General features: G+C 38.7%; 1 protein-coding gene across 1 annotated transcript in view; it reads left to right on the forward strand.

Annotated features, from left to right (window-relative positions):
* Positions 1-1814: 1814 nt before the first annotated feature.
* Positions 1815-21277, forward strand: part of brsk1b (BR serine/threonine kinase 1b) — a 39197-nt gene continuing 19734 nt past the window's right edge. The window contains exons 1-11 of the mRNA XM_088008059.1: positions 1815-2070; positions 4099-4193; positions 8340-8425; positions 8570-8710; positions 9656-9772; positions 10397-10430; positions 10522-10590; positions 13694-13840; positions 17105-17136; positions 18666-18830; positions 20552-20646. Of these exons, the coding sequence (XP_087864185.1) occupies positions 1983-2070; positions 4099-4193; positions 8340-8425; positions 8570-8710; positions 9656-9772; positions 10397-10430; positions 10522-10590; positions 13694-13840; positions 17105-17136; positions 18666-18830; positions 20552-20646 (1069 nt within the window). The 5' untranslated portion in view covers positions 1815-1982. The remainder of the gene's footprint in view (positions 2071-4098; positions 4194-8339; positions 8426-8569; positions 8711-9655; positions 9773-10396; positions 10431-10521; positions 10591-13693; positions 13841-17104; positions 17137-18665; positions 18831-20551; positions 20647-21277) is intronic.

Raw genomic sequence — 21277 nt, forward strand, 5'->3', positions numbered from 1 at the left:
CGAAAATGTCAGATTTGTGTTTCTTACAAAATATTAAAGATTTTTTTAATCCTTCATGGTTAATATCACACTGTACGTTCCTAAAACCTCTGCTCAGTAATCCTCCAAAAGCTGTTTTATCTTCTTACCACAGTAAGATGCTGAGTTTCTTAGAGCTGTGGCTTTAAAATGGAGGAAAATCTATCTATCTATCTATCTATCTATCAGAATATTCTGACTTTATATTCTCATAATTTTGTGGGAAGTTTACTCCCATATTACAATTTTATTCTTGTAGTATGATTTTATTCTCATATGAGTTTTTCATATAAGTATGACTTCATTCTTGCAATAATATATTCATTTATTCTCATGATATTATGGCTTTATTCTCGTATGACTTTATCCTCAAAATATTACTTAATTCTCATAAAATTATTACTTTATTCTTGTAAATGCAATTTTTTTTCTTCTTCTTTGTATCACCTTAACACTTGTTATTTTATGTGCCAATGTGTGAACATTTTTAAGCTTTTTTTCATTTCTAAGCAGAAATAACCAGATTTTGCATCCCACAGGAAGTGGGTAAGTGTTTCGCCCACGGTGCTCTTCATGCAAAAACCGCCACTGGCTAACTAAATAAAATCTCCTTCGGTCTTCTGCCTTCTCTCTCAAAACCTTTGTTTTTTAAGCTTTCGTGACTTTGATTCTGACCTTCCAGTTGAGATTAAAATATATTTTCTTTTGTGGCTACGGCGGAGGAAAAACTGGAAGTTGCATTTCAGAAAGGCAGCAGGGTGGGGCCGCATCAGCGGAACCCGGATGCTGATGCTGACCGATGGAGAGCAGGAAGCTGGAGAGAATGAAGAGGTAGAGGAGTGTAAAGAGAGAGGGGGGACCGGCTGGAAGGTTAGCAGCAGCAGCAGCAGTCTGCAGCAGGACAAGGACATCCCGACAGCGAAGCGCAGCTCCTGTGGATCGTGTCCGTCTTCAGGAGCAGAACGCCGGCCTTGTTTAGTTGTTTGTGCATCATCTGCGCCGGTTGATGAGGGAGGACATGCGGTAACATCATGAGCACAGCCGTCCAGGGAGGGGGGAAGCGCTGGGGAGTCGCCAGCTGAGGATGCTTGTTGTTTCTAGAAACGAGCTCAACCATCGGACCGAGTTCTGATCCAGCAGCACCGGCACAGGGTGCGAGCCCCTCCCCGCCGCAGCCGTCCCGAACCCGGGGGCGCATCGTCTGTCTGCCTCGGCCTTCCCGGAGGCTGTTTTTTTTTTTTTTTTCATTCTGAACGCTCACCCTCCTCTTTCTCTGTTTCCTGATGCAGGGCCAGGGAGGGGATGAGCCGAAGTGTGCACCGGATATTGGAAAACCCATTCTTCTTGCTTATGCCTTAGTGATAGATTATAATCTGGACGACAGCAGACAGACGAGGCCCCGGGGCTTGACGGGACAGGAGCCGGGACATGCGTGACGTTAGGAGAACTACGGGAACATGTTTGGACGGCGGCAGCAGCAGCAGTGAGGACCGGGGGTCCCTGATATCGATCCTCGGGATGGATCCAATGAGGCCGTTCTGACTCGGGTTATTTGAGACTGTACTCTTAACAGAAATCAATCTGAGGCTAAAGTAGCCTTCCTGTCCAGCTCCCTGCATGAGCTTCTCCTTTCCTGCTCCACTTTGGCCAACTATTAGCTGGATGCACACGTCATCTCTTCCCACCTCTCCATGTGGATGATGCTGCATTCCGAGCGGTGCTGAAAGGGAACTGCTTCTGGACCCGACCGCATGACAAGTTGAGGGGAGTAGCCTGCAGAGGCCCCCCCACCACACACACACACACACACCTCTTCCCCGGCTTCGGATCACGACCACTTTAGTCTTTTTTTTTTTTTTTTTTTTTTTTCCCTCCGCGCGCGTGTGGCGCGCGTTGCGACGGTACGCACGTGATCTTGATCTGCCGGACAGTTTCGCGGGGGGTACAGTCGACTTTTGGCAAGAATGAGCGGCAAAGAGATCACGGTGGGCCAGTCCAGCCAGTACGTGGGGCCTTACCGGCTGGAAAAGACCCTCGGGAAGGGACAGACAGGTAGGGCCCAATTTAAATTCACCCATACAACTAAAATCAGAGGCGGTGCAACGCTATGTGAGGCCCTGGGCAGATATGTATTTGGGGGCCCACTTACAGTCAGTACAGTCAATGCAAGTATTAAAGATATAATTTAAATCTTTGTTCACCAACCATTTTGAGGTCAATTTCCAAAGCTAGCTAAACTCCGATTTGATTTGTATTTATTAACTATATAAATACATATGGGGCGACTGTGGCTGTGTGGGAAGAGTAGTAGTCTTGCGATCTGTAGGTTCGATTCCAGCTTCCTCCTGCCACATGTCGATGTGCCCTTGGGCAAGGCCCTTAACCCCAAATTGCCTACTGATATGTATATCAGTGTATAAATGTGTGCGCGTTTGTGAGTGTGAATGGGTGAATGCTACTCCAGTGTAAAGTGCTTTGAGTGGTCAAAATGACTGGAAAAGCGCTACATAAGTTCAGTCTATTTGTATCAAATAGGGATACAACGAAAAGTCTGCTACAGGCTGATACCAGTTGACAGTTTCTTTTGAGTCAGTCTGATTCTGGCGTTGACTAAAATTTCCGAGGACTATAACGCATTTTCGCTCCACACTCTGCTGTGTGTTCATTGATAGAGGTAGTAGTTTTGAATCCAACTGAACATTTGAAAATAACAGAATTATCTCAATTTATATAGCAAAGCAAGTGTCCCTAACATTTATTTCATAAAATTGTTCATTGTTAATATGATTAAAGACCTGAATTGGTCTATGATCTGTTTGGTCGATTCAAGACCAAAATTTCTCACTGCACTGTGTTAAATGAACCAAACTTTTGATCAACCTATTCTCCCACTCACCTGTGGGGGCACTGCACCAAGAACCACTGAACGACACAACATGAAAACCTCTGAAGAAGACACTGAGCGCAACTTCCTTCTTCATGAAATGTAAACAAAATATGGAGTGGCGTCAAATTTTAGCGGTTGTTGGATTTCTCTTTTGTCTTTGGCAAAAGACCATGAGCCATTTCTCTCACTAGCGCTAGTTATGTACATTTGTTTTGGGTGTATTTACCCATAATGCCCTGCGCTATAGTCCGCTTCCTGCTTTTCATACATATCTAAATATAAAAACAAAACTGATTTTATTTTTAACTTTCAGAGATTTTTAAATCATGTAGTAGAGATTACCACAGTTAGCATAACACCCTCTGTCTCTGTGTGTTTTCCTAGAGAACATAGATCCTGCCATAAGGCAGCCAACAATTTTTAAGTCCATCATGGTCCACAAAAACTTTACAAAGGATTAAAAGATAACACAGCACAATTTTACTATTTCCTGTTAGCTGTTATCTTTTTTGAAAGTATTCTTTTAAATAGCTTTGTTTTTTATCTCTACGCTCTAGCTGACTTCATTTTTCAGCTAGCTGACTTCATTAACACCTAACTGATACAGAAAATCATTTTGAGACTTTTTTATAGGCAACAACTTCCATACGAGCGTTGTCAATGCAACTTTGTGGAAATTATGTATGGCGCATTTGCTGATTACAAAAAGTATCGATGTTAAGTCAAGCAGGGATTTACACGTTGATCTTTTAGCTGCAGATTCATCCTTTGCTACAAATGATCAAGTGTTCACTAAAGGAATTGTTGCATTTTAGGCAATGAAATGTTTATTTTCTTATTTAAAAAAAAGAATTTAATTGTTTTTGCATCTCTTAATGCATTTCTAATATTACATTTAAAAAAGGCTTGAGTGGCTAAATGAAAAATCTGTGGAATGTGTCAATTTTTCCCAGATTAATCGATTAATCATCAGAATTGATTAATACAATAATTGTTAGTTGCAGTCCTAGTTATGAGTTATATTCATGGATGCCAACCAGATTCATTTTAATGACACGTGTGGAGAAAGTCCTCCTGAATGAGTGAGTTTTATTTGAGCAGCGTTTGTGACATTGTCAGAAAAAAACCCCAAATGTTCTGAATTATTCATGACTTTTTGCTTCCTTCCTGTTCCCCCTCTGTCTGCCTCTCAGGACTGGTGAAGCTGGGTGTCCACTGCATAACGGGGCAGAAGGTGGCCATAAAGATCGTGAACAGAGAGAAGCTCTCCGAGTCGGTTCTAATGAAGGTATGGCGCCCGGTTCTGTTCGGGTTTCTGACTGAAATATTCACGTGTGTCTGTGTCTGTCGTGGTTTTCTGCAGAAGCAGCAAGAGGAGTGGTTAGTTATTTTGTGTCAGTAAAAAGCCTGTCGGTGCGTCTTGAGGCCGCTGAGTGTGTGGGCACTGCCTCTGCGCTGAACAATAGGAGCGATTTCAGTCTGCTAATGAAGCCCTCTGATGAGAGCTGCTGCAGACAAAGTGGACTGAAATAAAACTTCTGCTCGACCTCGGCGTCTTTGCTGTGGCTGCGGGCAGAGAAGGAAGAGTGCTGTCTCACCCAGAACCTTTAGACTATGGCTGGGCGATGTGGACTTCAGTTTTTGGTGATACTAATGTGATAAAAGTGAGCATAAGAACTATCTACAACCTTTTCTTTAGCAAACATAGCTCCACAAACGCAAATACAGCTCATGAAAAGCATTCCTATGTGTAATCTGTTTTTTAAGGACATGTAAAGAAGGGTGATTAGTATCACTAAAATGTGCACAGTAACTGCATTTAACCATATTTTCAAATGTATTGATATGTATTCAGGATGCACAATCTACTTGTTTCACTTCTCATACCAATACCTGAGGTTTAGTGTTGGCTGATGCCGATCCGATGCAGAAAAACAGCTGAATTGATTTAAAATGCTCAACTTCAATTTTATTTTATATCTCTGCATCAGCACAGAACACTTAAATACAACAATAGCTTCATATAAGTTTGGTCAAACACAACACAACTTTAATTTGTTCAGTTTTGTTGAACAAATTAGGAGCAGAACAGCAAACGTAGAATAATCAATAAAGGAACTGAAACTGACGAAGACAAAAAGCTTAGGCAAACTTGTAAAAATAAACTTCAACAAACCTTTCAAATAGTTCAGAAAGGGCAATTTGAAATTCCAAATATAATGTAAAATAAATAATAAAGCATCACGTGGCCCAGAGCACAAAGCATAGAATTAGACTGAATAGATCTGACATCATGGATTAGGGGCATCGTCACCAGTACCTTATCTAGATTTTTTTTTCAATATCAAGACTGATGCAGATATTAATATTGGATCGGTGCATCTTTAATATTTATTGATGCACCTTTACTGAGCAAACAGTGGAGAAAAAACACAGCAAGACTAAGAATGCAGACCCTATGGAAGCTAGAGATTTAGCTTTCATAGGGTCTGACCTTCTGTTTGGATTTAATCTAAATCTCCATAGAAGATTTAGCCTCTATGGAGAGAAAACAAAAGGTTAACAGTTGGAATAACATCAGTTAATGCAAAATTGGAGCGTAGCAGAAGAAGAAAGTGAGGAAAATTGGTCAGTTTGTCATCCAGTAGCCGGAGCCCATAGCGTCATGGCTACAGAGCTAACTCAGGTTGAGCTAACTGCTTAGAATGAGACACGAGAAAACCAGATAAACACATAAAATTCAAGTGAAATACTCTGTATTACATTTGTAATGTAACAAAAAGTAAAAAGGTTGAAAGAGGAATGAACAATTTTGCTCTACCCTGTATTTCACACCGTGGCTCAGCCCCATGGAGCCTATTTAAAGGACAGGGAGCATTAGTGTTCAATACCCAATCCCTGAGTGTGGAGCGAAAATCAATGATGGGCCTCGTGTTCTCCTCTGAGGCAGACTCTTTCAGGGCATGTCACAGACAGCTGCCTGAGCTAATGCCATAAATGACTGGCTTTAGGAGCGAAATCAGTCATTTAAAACAATAAGTGTGAATATTTGTCAAAACTTTGAAATAATTGCACTCTTTTGAGAGTTAAGGTTTGCTGCACACAACTGGATATGGATATATTCAGAGTACTTCCGAGTTATAGTTGATATTTACTAAAGTGGAGTTTAGTTGGATATCAATGATATCAGAGCTACAGCTTGTCAGTGGAGTTCAGTTCACACCAATTTCAGCTAAATAATTCCACCATCCAGAATAAATTCAGAACCCATTAGGACGTCTAAGCAAACACCATGTTGAGCCTTTTTATGGCAGGAGTTAGGTCAACGTTCTTATTGTGAAAAATCTACTCCATTTTTCTCATTCAGTTTTATTTTTTTAGAAAATCCAGAACTGATAAGCAAAAGTGACAAACTTTTTTCTGTTAAATACCCCAAAAACCTGACAACACAACCTCGGTAGAGTCTAGAAGATAAGCAGAGAAACATGTTTAAACTGATCTTATAGGGAACATTTGACTCGGCGCTTTAACTAGACTTAACAGAAGAGTGTCTTATTAATAGGAGTGATGTAACAAAGCTGCAGATGAGGCTCTTGTTGAGATGTGGAGGAGGAAAGTTCAGAGCTGACGGCAGGAGGAAGGCGACGATGACGAGCTGGAGAGCAGAGATCTGTAGGGGTCAAGAGGTGAAACAGTGAAAAGCTGAGACAAACCATAACGAGAAAAATCATTTAACCAGGACAGGTAAACATTAACTTCTATACAATGCCCTACATCAGTGTTTCCCAACCCTGGTCCTCAAGGCTCACTGCCCTGCATGTTTTAGGTATTTCTTTCCTTCAGCCCAGCTGTTTTCAATCGATGACTGATCAACAGGCGTTTGTTGAACTGCAATCAGCTGAATCAGGCACATTAAAGCAGGGAAACCTCTAAAATATGTAGGACAGTGTGCCTTAAGGACCAGGGTTGGGAAACACTGTCCTACATGTTCAGGCTCCCCCCTGAAAAGGTTGAATAAAACACCTTAAAATAAATTTATCATCTACTTCCACATCATGAAAGTACATTTATTCAGTGAGAAGAACGTCGTCTTACACTGAGATATGTTTGTTTTCTGTAAAAAAAAAAAAACATTTTGGTAACCTCAATAATTCAGATTAAGAAAATGTAACGGGAGAGTTTTTGGATTTTATGCTTCAATATTTTTAGAAAGGCTGTCGTAAACTATTATTTTAGTAAGTAAGTAATCTATCGATTATTCTGACAATTAAATGAGTAATTGAATAAAAAAAATTGTTGAAGTAAAATATTGGTAGCTAACTGCCATAACAGGAAGTTATTATTGGCCCAAATTTTTATATTCGTGCATCCCTACAATTACTTTACTGTACTTTAAAAAATGAACCTGTAACAATAATAGCTTAAGTTGGACAACCCTGGGCAAAAATTATACAAAATTCTGAAGATATGGTCATTTTCACAAGAAATCAGCAGGCTCACAAAGACAGTTCTAAAAAATGTCTATGCTCCAGTTTATGTGTTCATCTTCATCCAATTTAATAGATGATCTCTCACTTTGCAAAGACATTTAAAGCTTTTGTGTACATGTTAGCAACGGCGTTTTGCACCTTGGTCACACACAGAAACACACATGCCAGCTATACACACCATGGTGCACTTCACCACCCACATGTTGCGAGTGGGATGGTAGGAAAGTTAATTTCTGATTAGTCCGTAAAGCTACACACAGCGTCAGCTACAGCATGTATCAGGATGAGTCTCCACCTGTATGCATTCACCTGCCAAGCACTTCACTTAATGGCAATTTCCTGTCAACTTCATAAAGCTGATGCATTACATACAAAATGTTGGTGATTGGGTGAAATCAGATCACGCAATCACTAACTTTTGCTCCAGTGAGCAAAAGTGTCTCAATAGATGGTAGATGGTTTCTACCAAACAAAGACAAAACAGGTCTTTGGATATGTTAATGGGGAAATTTCAAAGATCCATTTTCTTTGTGTGTTTGTGAAATATTACAGGGAAATATTTATGTGTCAAAGCGCTTAAACCACTGGTAGAGTTATTCAGAGGAATTGTACAGGGTACATAAGCAGTAACGGGTCGGATGGGGTTCCGTATCGGTGGTGAACACTAGCATTAGCTCTACAAGTCTTAGCTTCATGCTCACCCCACTGCTTGTCACTAATTATCTCTGTTTTAAAATGACTGAGCTAACTAAAGACTATTCAGCATTGGAGAGCTCTGCATTTCGCCTTACCTCCTCTGTAGACTTGCTTCTCTGCTCTTTAAGTCTCACTGTACACCAGGTTTACCTTTTTCTCCCGTCTGACATTTCCATCTCCATCATTTGTAACCTTCTCTTTTCTCTCCTAACCTTTCTCTGTATCTCTCCCTCCCTCCTTCTGTGCAGGTGGAGAGAGAGATAGCTATTCTTAAACTAATAGAGCACCCTCATGTTCTGAAGCTCTATGATGTCTATGAAAATAACAAATACCTGTGAGTATCCTTGTGTCTGGATCTTTACTGCACTCTAAAAATAAGAGAACGCTGCATTGTTTGCCGTGTTTCTGTCTGAAACCGAGATGAATGACCACATCTGGAAGCAGAAAACTATTCCTTGTTTTAATTTTATTTTCTTAGGTATCTGGTGTTGGAGCATGTGTCTGGTGGAGAGTTGTTTGACTACTTGGTGAAGAAAGGCAGGCTGACTCCCAAAGAGGCCCGGAAATTCTTCAGACAAATCATCTCTGCCCTCGATTTCTGCCATAGTCATTCCATATGGTCTGTAAAAAGCTTGATTGATAAAACTCTAATTAAAGTAGCTGAAGATCATTAACAATGACATTAATGAGTATGCTGATGATATTGTGGGTCATCAGCATAACTGTAGTACTGTTGAAACATCCTGTAGTTTAAGCTATGGGGGACATGTAGACATTGCATATAAGAGGACTAAGAACACAGCCTTGAGGAACACCACATGTGATCTGAGCCACATGGCACTGAAACAGAAAATGGCAACATCTATTTTTAGCTCATTTCCAACCCATTCCTGAAAACAGACAAGAGTACAATTATTTTCAGAAACATACATTATAATAGATATATTGTAATAATTATAATGACAAAGCATTTTTCAGAAAAAATGCTTTGTCACTTTTTGAGAACAAAACATTTTAGGAAAATGCTTTATTTTCCTAACATCTGCCTGAACTAGGTGGAAACATGAACAATAAGTAATATCGTGTTTCTTTTCTTTTTTTTCTGGTATCTTATATTTAACATTTTTTACAGTAAATATGTTTTTACATGCAGTTTATAGGAGATATGAAGGAGATATTTATATATTTAAGAGTATAGCCACCTTCAATTCTCCAATAAAATCAAGAGGAAATCTGTTTTTACTTCAAAGATGTAAATGTCTAATGTTCTTTGTTTAATAACTTTTATTTTTACATTTGCATTTTAATTTATGGTATTTATTTATTTGTGTGCTATGTTTGTAATTCTTTTTTAAAAATGTATTTTTTATGTAAACAATTTATCATTTATCATCAGCAGCAGCTATAAGTGTGTATATAATTCAAATATCAACTGGTTTCATATGTCAATTAGAACATGCTTAGTATAGTTTTTGAGAGCCAAAGGCGTTTTTATGAGCTCAGATGTGTGTAATCTTATGACATATGATGTCACATAGCGTTATTTTTTTCTGTGTGTTTTTAGTCACAGAGACCTGAAGCCTGAGAATCTTCTCCTGGATGAGAAGAACAACATTAGGATAGCAGACTTTGGCATGGCTTCACTTCAAGTTGGAGACAGTCTGCTGGAGACCAGCTGTGGGTAAGCAGAAACGGCAGGTTTCTATTTAACACTCGGGTCTTTATTTATTTATTTATTTATGTATTTATTCAAAGGGGAAAATAAGGAATTGTTTGATTTGGAAACATTATAAAATGATAAACCCAAAAACGTGCCTTATTGCACTTCCTCAGGTTTTAATGCTTCACTCATGAAAACAATATTTCATCTGACAGCTTCCAACATATAGCAGCTAAACGATCATCTCTGCGCTTGTATATCTGGTTTAGATTTGCAAATTTCAGGCTTATTCCATTGATATTTTTCCCCACTTGAATTCTATTAATAACAATGAGATTTTATTATTATTTTTTTTTAATTATTATTTTCTTAAGCCAAAATTTTCACAAAATAATTTTGGAATGTCTTTGAACGTGTCTCACATCTCTAACAGGAGAAGTGACGTAATTACTTGTATTGTTCATTAAGAGCTTAAAGTTTTGAAACCATCCAGGCATCAGAAGAAATGAGGATTAGGAAGAATTTTCTGCTTTAACGTTTGATTTTCTGTTGCATTTAGAATCAAGTGTTGTTCTGTTTCACTCTAACGATGTGAAGGTTAGAGTGAAACTGTTGAGAACCTTTTTTCCTGTTCTCTCCTCATAGCTCTCCTCATTATGCCTGCCCAGAGGTCATTAGGGTAAGTTATTTCTCTCCTAGTGTATATTTTCTGAATGAGTGTGTGAGTGTGTGTGTTTGGATGTTTATTGCTGCCCCGCTGTGTGTTTCAGGGAGAGAGGTACGATGGTCGCAGGGCTGATGTTTGGAGTTGTGGAGTTATTCTGTTTGCTCTGCTTGTGGTAAGGAGTCATTTTATTTTGTTCTTAAAATGTTGGATTTTTTAAATTACAGTTAAAATAATTTCTTCTGGTGTTTTTTATACTGATTAGAAAAAAAATCTTGGAATTCTGCATGTTGTTCATTCTTCAGTTTTTAAACAGTCATGATCATATGGAGTTTGAGTCAATTTTCTTTTATATTTCCTATTTTTTGTGATATTCCCACTGTTCCTCATCATCACACTCCCCACATGCCATTAATCACCTTCCCTGCATTAAAGCCACCGGTTTTCAACTATTCGTTGTCAGATCCTGCTGCTCACAAGCTTGTTCTCTGTTTTTAAACCTGTTCCTCTCACACATTGCATTAAGTTTCCTTCTCCTCAACACATTTTCTGTGTTGACATTTAGAAAATAAATTTGCTTAGTGGAAACATGCCAATTTCAACAAAACTTGTTTTTCAATAAAAAGTTTGGTGCTAGGATGAGGTGTTTTTTTGGGGGGGCCTAGGGGGTTGACCATATCAAATTTGGTTTATTTCCCAAAACTTCAATGAAAACATTTTTTTTTTCGTATCACACGAGTCACATGATCAACAAGTGGATGTTGCCACTGATTCAAGCCACAAAGAAGAAGACAACAGGAAGTAGTTGGAGGACCATTGTGTGGCATGTTTTTTAATGACTTATTGTGAACAGATTTATTCACGTGTGATTTTAATTTCATGGAAATACTGCAAAGTAGACAAAGATTTGCACCCTAGGCTCAGTGAGTTAGGAACTAAAATGCAAAGTGCTGTTTTCCAAAGTTTCTGATGTGATGTGAAGGATTCATTTTGAGTGTTGGAAGTTGGGCTGTGAGTTTCTCTCTCGTATTCTCGGTAGCAATAACTAAAACTTCAATTTTGTCCTGATTTAGCTCAGGGAAAGTAAGGACAATCCATGCATATCTATGAAAATGAATCCCATATCTCCTGATGACACCAGCCAATGGCAGCGTATCAACAATAAAAAAGAGTAGGACCTAAAAGTGAGTCTTGTGGAACACCCCAGTTTACTTCAGAACATCCTAATAAACAGTTTCTTATACTGACAAAGATTTTACCAGTTGACATTTTTAAAAATCGTTACATCTGTATACAACTAGAACGTACAGTGATCCTGACGATAAGCTGAGGAAGAAATGGATGAATTTTTTTAACCCGTGCAAAGCTAAAACGTAGCATTGCAGTTGTTTTCAAAGCTGCGTGCCAGCTCTTCCAATGGGATCGGCTGATGGGACGGTACCAGTCAGAGTCAAACAAGCGTCTCTGCCACGTTTTACTTAATCACGGATTGATTTCATGAAGAGCCAATGCCGCACTGCAGAGGTTAGAGGGCTACAGGAACTGTTGCTACAGGAATAAAACCAGTCGGGGAATCTTAAGTGATTGATGCTGTGCAGAGGCGAAACAAGTTTATTTATAAAGCTCCGTTCATACACAGGGCAGGTTAAGATGCTTTCCTGAAGCAGGTCTGTAGACTGAAAGGCTAATTACAAAATAAGGCAGGAAACTGTTGAAGGAATTACATTAAAACTGACCCAGTAGTGAAAAAGAAAATGCAAGATTGAAGCAAATGAATCCAGACGAGCAGCTAAAACAAGGTTTTAAATTTGTCAGAAAAACTTCAGTAAACAAAATAATCATTTCAGTCTCGATTTAAAGGAGCCAACACTTTCTGCTTGTCTCATTTTCAGGGAGTTGCTGCTTCGTTGAGTGTCTTATAGCTTAATAATATTTTTATCTATATGCTCTGCAAAAGCAAGGAACTGGTGTAAAACTGGTGTGACATGTTCCAACTTCCTGGTGTTGCTCAAGGGTCTTTCGATAGGGTTTTGGTTGAGCCGCAGCTGTCTGATTTTATTTCACGTCAGTTCAATTACATAACTTTATTTATTCTGTATGACTCCAGTTCAAAACGAAGGTTGTCTCAGTGCACTGTACAAAGCAAACAGACCAGATTTAAATACAGAAATATACAGTAAACTCAATAATAGAGAGCTAACCCTGCATTTCATTTGACAGTAGTTCTAATATAGTTTAGTCAATGGATCTTAAATTTAACAACCTACTTAAAAGAGAAGCATGCATCTTTTTGGTGCTTTTCAAGCATTTTTAAATTTACTTGATTACAAGATATTTGCTGTGGGCTAATTTTGCAATAGTTTCTGCGGGTGTTTTAGTCTGTAGCCATAGCTACACTTAAATTTCTGGTTGGCTCTGCAGCTTTTAGGATCTTTGAGTCTGGTTGTGTGCTAATTTCTAGCTTAACATTTTTTATAGCTAAACAATGACTTATGTATAGTCATACTTAAAAGTGTGTCATCAGTGATGGCACATTGTCTGAACCAGACGGATTATATAGACAGTAAATAGAAGTGGCTCGAGAACACCAGCTACCAAAAAGACTAAACAAAAAGAACAACCAAAGTCAATGTTCCTTATAGTTAGCTTTGCCATGACATGACATGCTAGCTGCATGAAACTCTATGTTCCACAAGTGGAGGGTGAAACATTGTATTTTTGTGTTTAGGCTACTAATTAGGTTACTTGTTTAAAAATTATATCCAGAATTGCTCTTGATGTCTGTCAATCACAGTCTACTCTGAGGTCTTATTGTCTCAGAGTAGAAAAACCTGCAAATATTTTCATAAATTTGGAAAGGAAAGCCATTTCATATTTACTTGATAACTGCTTAAAGTGTTAACCTGAACTGAGTTCCTAAAATCACAATTAACTGTGTTGAAATAAATGCATCATGTATATTATATCAGCTTTTCCCTAACAGTTGAGTCACTTTGGATCATAGTCATCGGTCCCAGTTCTATTAGCAAGGGATAAAAATTTATACCAGATTGCCAAAAGCTGTTTTCCATTTATGGCAGTAAAAGTTGATGTCATCACGCCTGAAATTATTTTATCAATTGCATCTGATCAATATGTCTGCCATTTATAGTGGGAGATCTGTACCAGAATAAAGTCTGCTTCATGACATTACAGTACATTCATACAGAAACAACTAACAGCAAAGTGATACGTAAATCAGATCGGATCATGTTGTTTTTCATCCTGTCCCGTGTCAGGGTGCCTTGCCTTTTGACCACGACAACCTGCGGCAGCTTCTGGAGAAGGTGAAGAGCGGAGTTTTCCACATGCCCCACTTCATACCGCCTGACTGCCAAGCTTTGCTGAAAGGGATGATAGAAGTCAACCCTGACAAACGACTCACGGTAAGAAGTCAGAACTCAAGACAGGCGGACAGAAAACAAGGCAACTGAAGCACTGAATCTGGAAAAATCTGAATTTACCGCAATATATGATGACCTCGTTTTGGTTCATTATTATTATTAGCAAAAGGATTGTTAGAATATCCTTTACCTATATGATTGTTTGCAAAAGTTAGTAAATTAATTGAATACATAAGTCTGTCACGATAACAAATTTTGCTGGACAATAAATTGTTCCAGAAATTATTGAGATAAATGATAATATTGCCGTTAGGTCTGTTGCGATAAGCAATTAATCAAGTAATTGCATGATAAATCAAAATAAGCTCAATAATTTCATTTTAATTTTGATGATTCATGTTTTTTGAATTTCATTCTGTTTACAGAGACATCATAACCCATTTCATTTACACTTTTGATCGTGTGGTTTTTATTTCCGTTTTTATTCATTCTTTTTGGTTGTTGTGTTTTATTTTGGATATTTAAAATATCTTCTAGTTCCAGTGTTAAGTGGACATTAAAGTTTATTGATCTTTGAGAGGATGAACTTGCATTATTATGTCATTATTGATATAATACTCAAAAAGGTCATAAAACAACAATATTTTCATTTATCGCAATAATTATTGGGACAATGTATCATCCAGCAAAATGCATCGCGACAGGCCTAATGGATGATTTGAGACCATTTTCAAGTCATATATTGATAATGACATATTGAAGGTTGCTCTCTCAAAAACCAATAAATTTGGTGAAAACTAAGCCAAATGTGAATGAATCAAATCCTTTTGAAAGAAAGTTTGCCTCGTGTAGGGACACAGTAAACATCTGGATCATCTGGATTCTTTTTTTCTTTTAATCTCCATTTAGATTGCGTGCAATGAATAAGTGTGTTTTCCTTCTGGCGAAAAGTCAAAAGCGTTAACTGAAAAGACAAAGACGTCTGACTTTGTGCTGCACGTTGAGGATGAAGGAGGCGTTTACAGGGCAGAGGGAGAGAAAAGAGAACATGCAGCCCCCAGGCTTTGCTTTAAGATGGGATGTAAATGAAAGCTGACATGAGACCTTACCGAGAGAGGAAGAAGAAGAGACAAGTCGGTCCACAGATACAGCAGAGTGGAGTAGAGTGGAGGGACCTCGGGTGCTGCTGAAGGGCAGGAACACGGTCCTTCCTGACAGGACTGGCCTTTGGTTTGATGTCAGGCAGCTAAAGAATGTTGGTGGTTTGGAACAAGAAGTTCTATAAAAAGGTTCATCTCAGTAAATCAGGATAGAAGTTTGGTTGATTTTGATATGTGCAGCTGAAAAAAACCCCAAAAACTCAGTTTCTTGTTCAATTTGAACCAGAGACGCACCGATCCGATATTAATATCGGTACCACTACCCATATTGAAAAACATTCTAGACTGGGTATTGGTGACAATGTGCCTGATCCATAGAGGCAGATCTATTCAATCTAGTGCTATGCTTCATACTCTGATGTCAGGCTTTATCATTTATTTTACATTATATTTAGAATTCCTGAGTTAGCAAATAAATATGTAATTCACTACATTTATGTCTGTGTTTAAAAGAAACACATCTTAAATGTTTTTTAAATGTTCAGCTGTTTTTCTGTATCGGATCGGTATCGGCTGATATTAAGCCTCTGATATTGGTATCGGAAGTGAAAAAAGTGGATTGGTGCCTCCCTAATTTGAACTTTACATCAAACCTATAAAACATTACTTTTAAGGCAGAACTATAAACCTACTGCTGCTTCTACCACAGTTTTTTCTTGCACTCCACCTTTTGTTGATATGCTTACATATAGCAGTCTGTAAGCAGGCAACTTGAAAAACCTTTTGTCTCTTACGCTCCTACCCTGTCATTACAGATGCCATAAAATTAGCATTTCTGGATTTAAAATCCTTTTTATTAGCTGTAATTTGTCTCATTTTGGCTGCTGCTGTTTGTGAACATGTGACAGACTGGCGACCTGTCCAGGGTGACCCCGCCTCTTGCCCGGAACATTAGCTGGATAAAGGCACCAGCTACTCTCCCAATCCCACTCGGGACAAGGGTGTACAGAAAATGAATGAATGGATGGATGGATGGATGGATGAGAACAGGAATCTGTATCTTCTTTCCCTGTCACTGCTTCTTTTCCAAAGTCAGGAGTGAGTACGATGAACACACAATACGGCAGCAGAGGCGACCTCCAGAGGCAGAGCAGCTGTAAAAACATGAGAGCCTTTTAAAAACCCAACGCGTTTTAAACTGAATTTACGTTCATGGAGCAGAAGATGTTTTAATCATTTTCTTCTTCGGAGGAGGAGGAGTCTGTGAAACAACTGTGAGATAAAAGTCTGGTTCATTCAGCGACAACAGATTTAATCAAAGCTGTGAGTTGGTCTGATGAGCTGTTGATTAATGGAGTCTGAAACCAGGTCAGCCTGTCTCTCTGCGCCTCCGTCTGCCTGCCCTGCTCCTCCACCCAAACCACAGCAGCTCAGCCTGCGCCGGATCTCACTGAACCACCTGCCAGTCAGCAACCAGAGGATGTTGCTGATGAAGGGAACGTACTGCGTGCTACAGGATACAGGATGCTAGCAGGCCTGCTTCTCTCTGTGTCTGCGAAGCGGCAGCTGCTGCGTCTCTGTGGCCCCCAGAGACGCAGCGCGCCACTGATGCAACGCTCTCCGCCGTGTGCAGTTCCTGCTGCAGGGTGTATAATATATGAGGGGACGATGTGGGACAGCTGCAGGAAAAACTTTCCTGGAGGTCATGCAAACATGGAGCAGCGGCCTGCGGATAGCAAACATTAAAAATTTGAAAAGTTGTTGCACAATTTTTCTTTTCAGACCCCTTTACTGCGACGTCAGTAAATGAAATAAGTTGTTCTGTGACAGCTTTTTTTTTTTTTATAGAGAATATTAATTAAACTGAGGAACACAGCAGGACGTTGTGAAGCAGGGTTAGGTTATAACATGATAAGCTCCTAATATCTCTTGAACATCGTCTATAAAATAGATTCAACTTTGTGGTTTTAAATTGAGCTAATATTTAAATTTATTGTTCTGTTTGTTTATTGTAACATGAATCTGGTGGCTGTTATTGAGCTCATTTAGCATTTTGTTAGAACAGTGTTGTGGTTTCTTTAAGTCAGATCGGCTGTTTGATTTAAACTAGAGCAACTAATATATTTAAAAACAATGTTCAAATTGTTTTACGCCAATGAAACAGTTTTATCCACATTCTAATAATGTTCATTCTCTCTTCTTCCAGCTTGAAGCAATACAAAAACACAACTGGTACCTGTAAGTACATTAACATTGTCTTCTGGCTTCTTATTGTAACACTTTTATGTTGTTTTTTTTTTTTCCTTTTTTCCAATCACTGCCCTTTTTTATTTTGCTATAACCTGAAAACATCATCTGTCTAGTTTTGAGGTGCGGTGCCATGTTTCAGACTTCTCTGGTGCAATGTTTAAAAAACATAAAAGTACATCAGAGTTTGTTAAACCAGCTTTGACTGTAAGCTAACACTGCCAACGCACAAAATCTTACCAAGTGTTTTTGGTCTAGTTTCTTGTGCAAACATCTTGGTACACTTGAAATAATTCAAAACTAACTTTTAAGAATTTTTTCAAGACAAAGGAGCTTGTTTTAAGTCACATGTGTCAAACTTTTTATGTGGCCCTCTAAATTCTAGACTAAACACTAAGTGTGGTGAAATATTATTTTATCAATCAAATCAACTCAGTTTCTATTTGTTTACTGCTAAATTATATCAATCACTCCCTCCGGTTTCATGCAAATGATTGTGAAAATTCACTGAAAATCAACAAATCCTTGCCCTTTTTTACACTAATGCATAATTAGAGATTTATTGGAACTTTCTTAATTGTACTAAGCAGCTGCCTCAGCCTTAATTAATGTCAGATTATAGTCCATGATCTATCCAGCAAGTAATAAAAGTCACATTTACCATCATAAATAAGTGCAAATGTAGCAAATATTCCCAATTATTTTCACAAACACTTTGATTTTTATTGCAAAAAATCACAAAATAATCATAAAATCTTGGAGGGACTGAAAAGATGTTCAATATTATTTAATTTTAAGAAATCCTTGATATTTGAACAGTTTGTGAACGAGCTTTACCGGCCCTTTAAGAGCATTCATGACCTTGATTTGGCCCAAAATGAAAATGAGTTTCATTTTGAGCCAAAAAAGGTCAGAAGGTCAACCAGCCAGCTCCCCCCCACCCACACACTTTTACTAAATCAAAATTACCTTTAAACTTTCACTAATATCTTCAAAGTCAAAGCAGCACAAACAAAAAGTTTTGCTGCATAAACATAGTTGAGTTGATTGATACCAATTTTATCTGTTTTGAAGATGGTGGGGGGGGGGCTGGTTGACCTTTCATGACCTCTGGAAACATTTCTTAATATCTTTTAAATGATAGCGGCACAAACAAAACTTTCTGCTGCACAAACGTTTGACACCAATTTTGTCTGATTTGAAGAAGGCTGGGGGAGAACAGCTTCACTTAGGTAATGATAATAAAGAGGAACGTAAGAGAGTGAATATAAGAGAGATACAAAAGATTATAAGAGAGAGTGGATTTAGAATAGTAGGCTTCATAGTGTGAAGAGATGAGCAGCTGACCATGACATCATGGTGGCTAACATGGCTTCCACCATTTTCTGGGTTTTGATCACAGATAGTATGTAACCTCTCCCCAGCTTTTCTTCTTCCACTTCGCTTTTACCGTCAGCTCCGACTTTAACCAAGATGTCTGCCGGTACTCTGTTCTAAAGCCGGTGCGTGTTTCCTGCCAGGGGGGGCCGGAACGAGCCTTGCCCGGAGCAGCCGCCGCCTCGCCGGGTGTGTGTGAAGAGGATCCTGTCCCTGTCGGACTTGGACCCAGACGTCCTGGAAAGCATGTACTCTTTAGGCTGCTTCAGAGATCGAGTGAAGCTCACACAGGACCTTACAAGTGAGGAGTGAGTACATGCGACCCGTTCAGCCTCTTCTTACGACACACAGCAGCAGGAGTTATGAGGCGAGAGAGAGAATCCTCTAAAGCCTCGACTCTAGTCGTGTTTTTGTCGGTTTACTCCTGACTGTGTGTTCCTGTGTTCTGTTCTTTTTTGTTTCTCTCTCTCTCTTTACTCGTTATCCCATTTGTTTCGATGCAGCCGGGCAGTTTTGTGCTTCATTACCTGCCTGAGTGGACAGTAACAACACTGCCTGTGTCTCCCTGTCTGTCCATCCGTCCATGTCCCTGTTCTTCCTCTGTTTGTGGATTTTCACTCACTTCCTTTTGAAAAGCTGCAGCTCTGCTCACACCTCCTCAACTTTTTCAGATTTTCTTGCATTCCAACCTCAGACTTCAGCGTCTGTCATCGGGATTTCATGCTGTATGACATGGAGCAAAACAAAGTTATTCACGGCTGTTATATAAATGGATTTTCTAGCAATAAAAGTCTCTGTGTGACGTGGATTTGCAAGGAGACAGTTTAAAGTAGGGTTAGTTTATAAAACTATTTTCCACGCTGTGAACATTTCACTGACGTCCCTTCAACCAACTGGAACTTTTTTGGTCTAGTTTCTATTGCAAATATCTTAGTACACCTGAAATGAAACAAGATTAACTTAAAAGTAACTTTTTAGCAAAATCAGTAGCTTAGTAATTCAATAATTCTTGAATATTGATGTAAAAAAGTACTACTTCCATTTTCAGATTTTTATTTTAATCACAAAATGTATTGTTTTCTTATTTTTCTAACTTGTTTTGAGAAGAGTATTTTTTTTTTTTTGATAAAAGCATTATGTGATGGCAGAACAGCTCAGGAAAAGTTGGAACTTAATCCTGGTTAAGACTTTGTGGAAAGTCTTGAAAATGATTCAGTCTGACTGGCCTTGAGATATCTTGCAAAGCGATTTGCCACTTTGTGTTGATGTATCACATAAATTGGACATTCTGGCTGCAAAATATCAAAGAGTGAAAAGGTTTGGGGTCCATGAATACTTTTTGAAAGCTACTGTACGTTTTTCCCAAGGAAAGTTCTGACTTATGCTCCAACTAAGAAATGGGATGTGAATACAATATCAACCTTCTGTTGGCAATAATTACAAAATGACATTATCATTTAAAGTCACAGTGTATGATACGATATGTTATTTACATATTTGTTCAAACTGTCATCATGTCCTGACTGTAGAACATGAGGGATAATCTGTGTGAAAATTCCTCTGCCTTCTTCCTGCGGTCCTGCTGCCATCTACAGAAATACTTCAATCCAGGTCAGGAACAACCAACCACAGTCAGGGGGAGGGGCTTAGTGCTCTGCTACACCACAGCTCCTCCTCCACAGCAGAGCCTGTTGGAAATGCAGTAATGCAGTAGGAACACACAGAGGATCTCAATTTATTTACACATTACCTGTCTCATGTTCTGTCAGAACATAATGATAGTTTTAACAAATATGTACAAAAAAACAAAAACAAAAACAAAAGAAGCATACTTTACCTACTGCAGCTTTGAGAACACACCTGTAACATGATGGAGTAGAAACCCTGAGCTTATTGGTTGGATATAGAATCTTTACAGAAATGCCTGCCAACCAGTCCATGTTTTTACCTGACTGGAGAACTGTCCTTTCCTGTTGCTTCTTTTTTTTGCCAGCTTGTTGTCTTTCTCTCACTGCTCTCTGGTCTGCAGGGAGAACCAGGAGAAAATGATCTACTACCTCCTCCTGGATAGAAAAGAGCGATACCCGAGCTGCGAAGATGAGGACCTGCCGCCCAGAAACGACCTTGGTAAGAGAAGTTTGTTTTTCGTCTCCTTCTGGTCTGATGAGGGGAACATGCAGAACTGTCAGAACCTGTTAGCTTTCCTAAACTCTGATTTAAAAATGCAACAGTCAGAGATTTATGGTTCATTTCCTCCAGTGTTGTACAGCAGTGACCTACCAAAGCCAATTTTGGTGGATTTATTTAACTCTAAAGCACTTATAATTGACAGAATGCAGACTCTTAGATTAAATGTCACACTTTAGAAGAATGTTCCAGAACAGACTGCACAAGGTTTAAGAGGATAAAGCTACTTTGTTTAAAATGTTATTCTTTCTGTTGCTTTCTGAGTTTGGGCCCAGGTCATTACACTCTTTTGACAAAACATACTGAAAGTGGATTAAAATTAAATTACTAAAAAAAGGAAGAGGAAAAGCTAAAGTTAACTTTCTGATAGAGATGACTGTTTTTTTATATGATGAGAAGAAATAAAGCAATAGGATGAAGTCCTATTGCTGAAGTCTGCTGCTGATGAAGAAGTTCCCAATTTCCAGATACTTATTTAAATCCACTTTTTTTTTTCTTCCATCTTTAAATTATCTGTCTATAATAGAGATGTTTCTATTCTACTGTCACATGACTTGTGAAACTTTAA

Source organism: Poecilia mexicana, unplaced genomic scaffold (genome assembly GCF_051168715.1).
Source record: "Poecilia mexicana isolate PSO_F unplaced genomic scaffold, ASM5116871v1 scaffold_8, whole genome shotgun sequence".
NCBI lineage: Eukaryota > Metazoa > Chordata > Actinopteri > Cyprinodontiformes > Poeciliidae > Poecilia > Poecilia mexicana.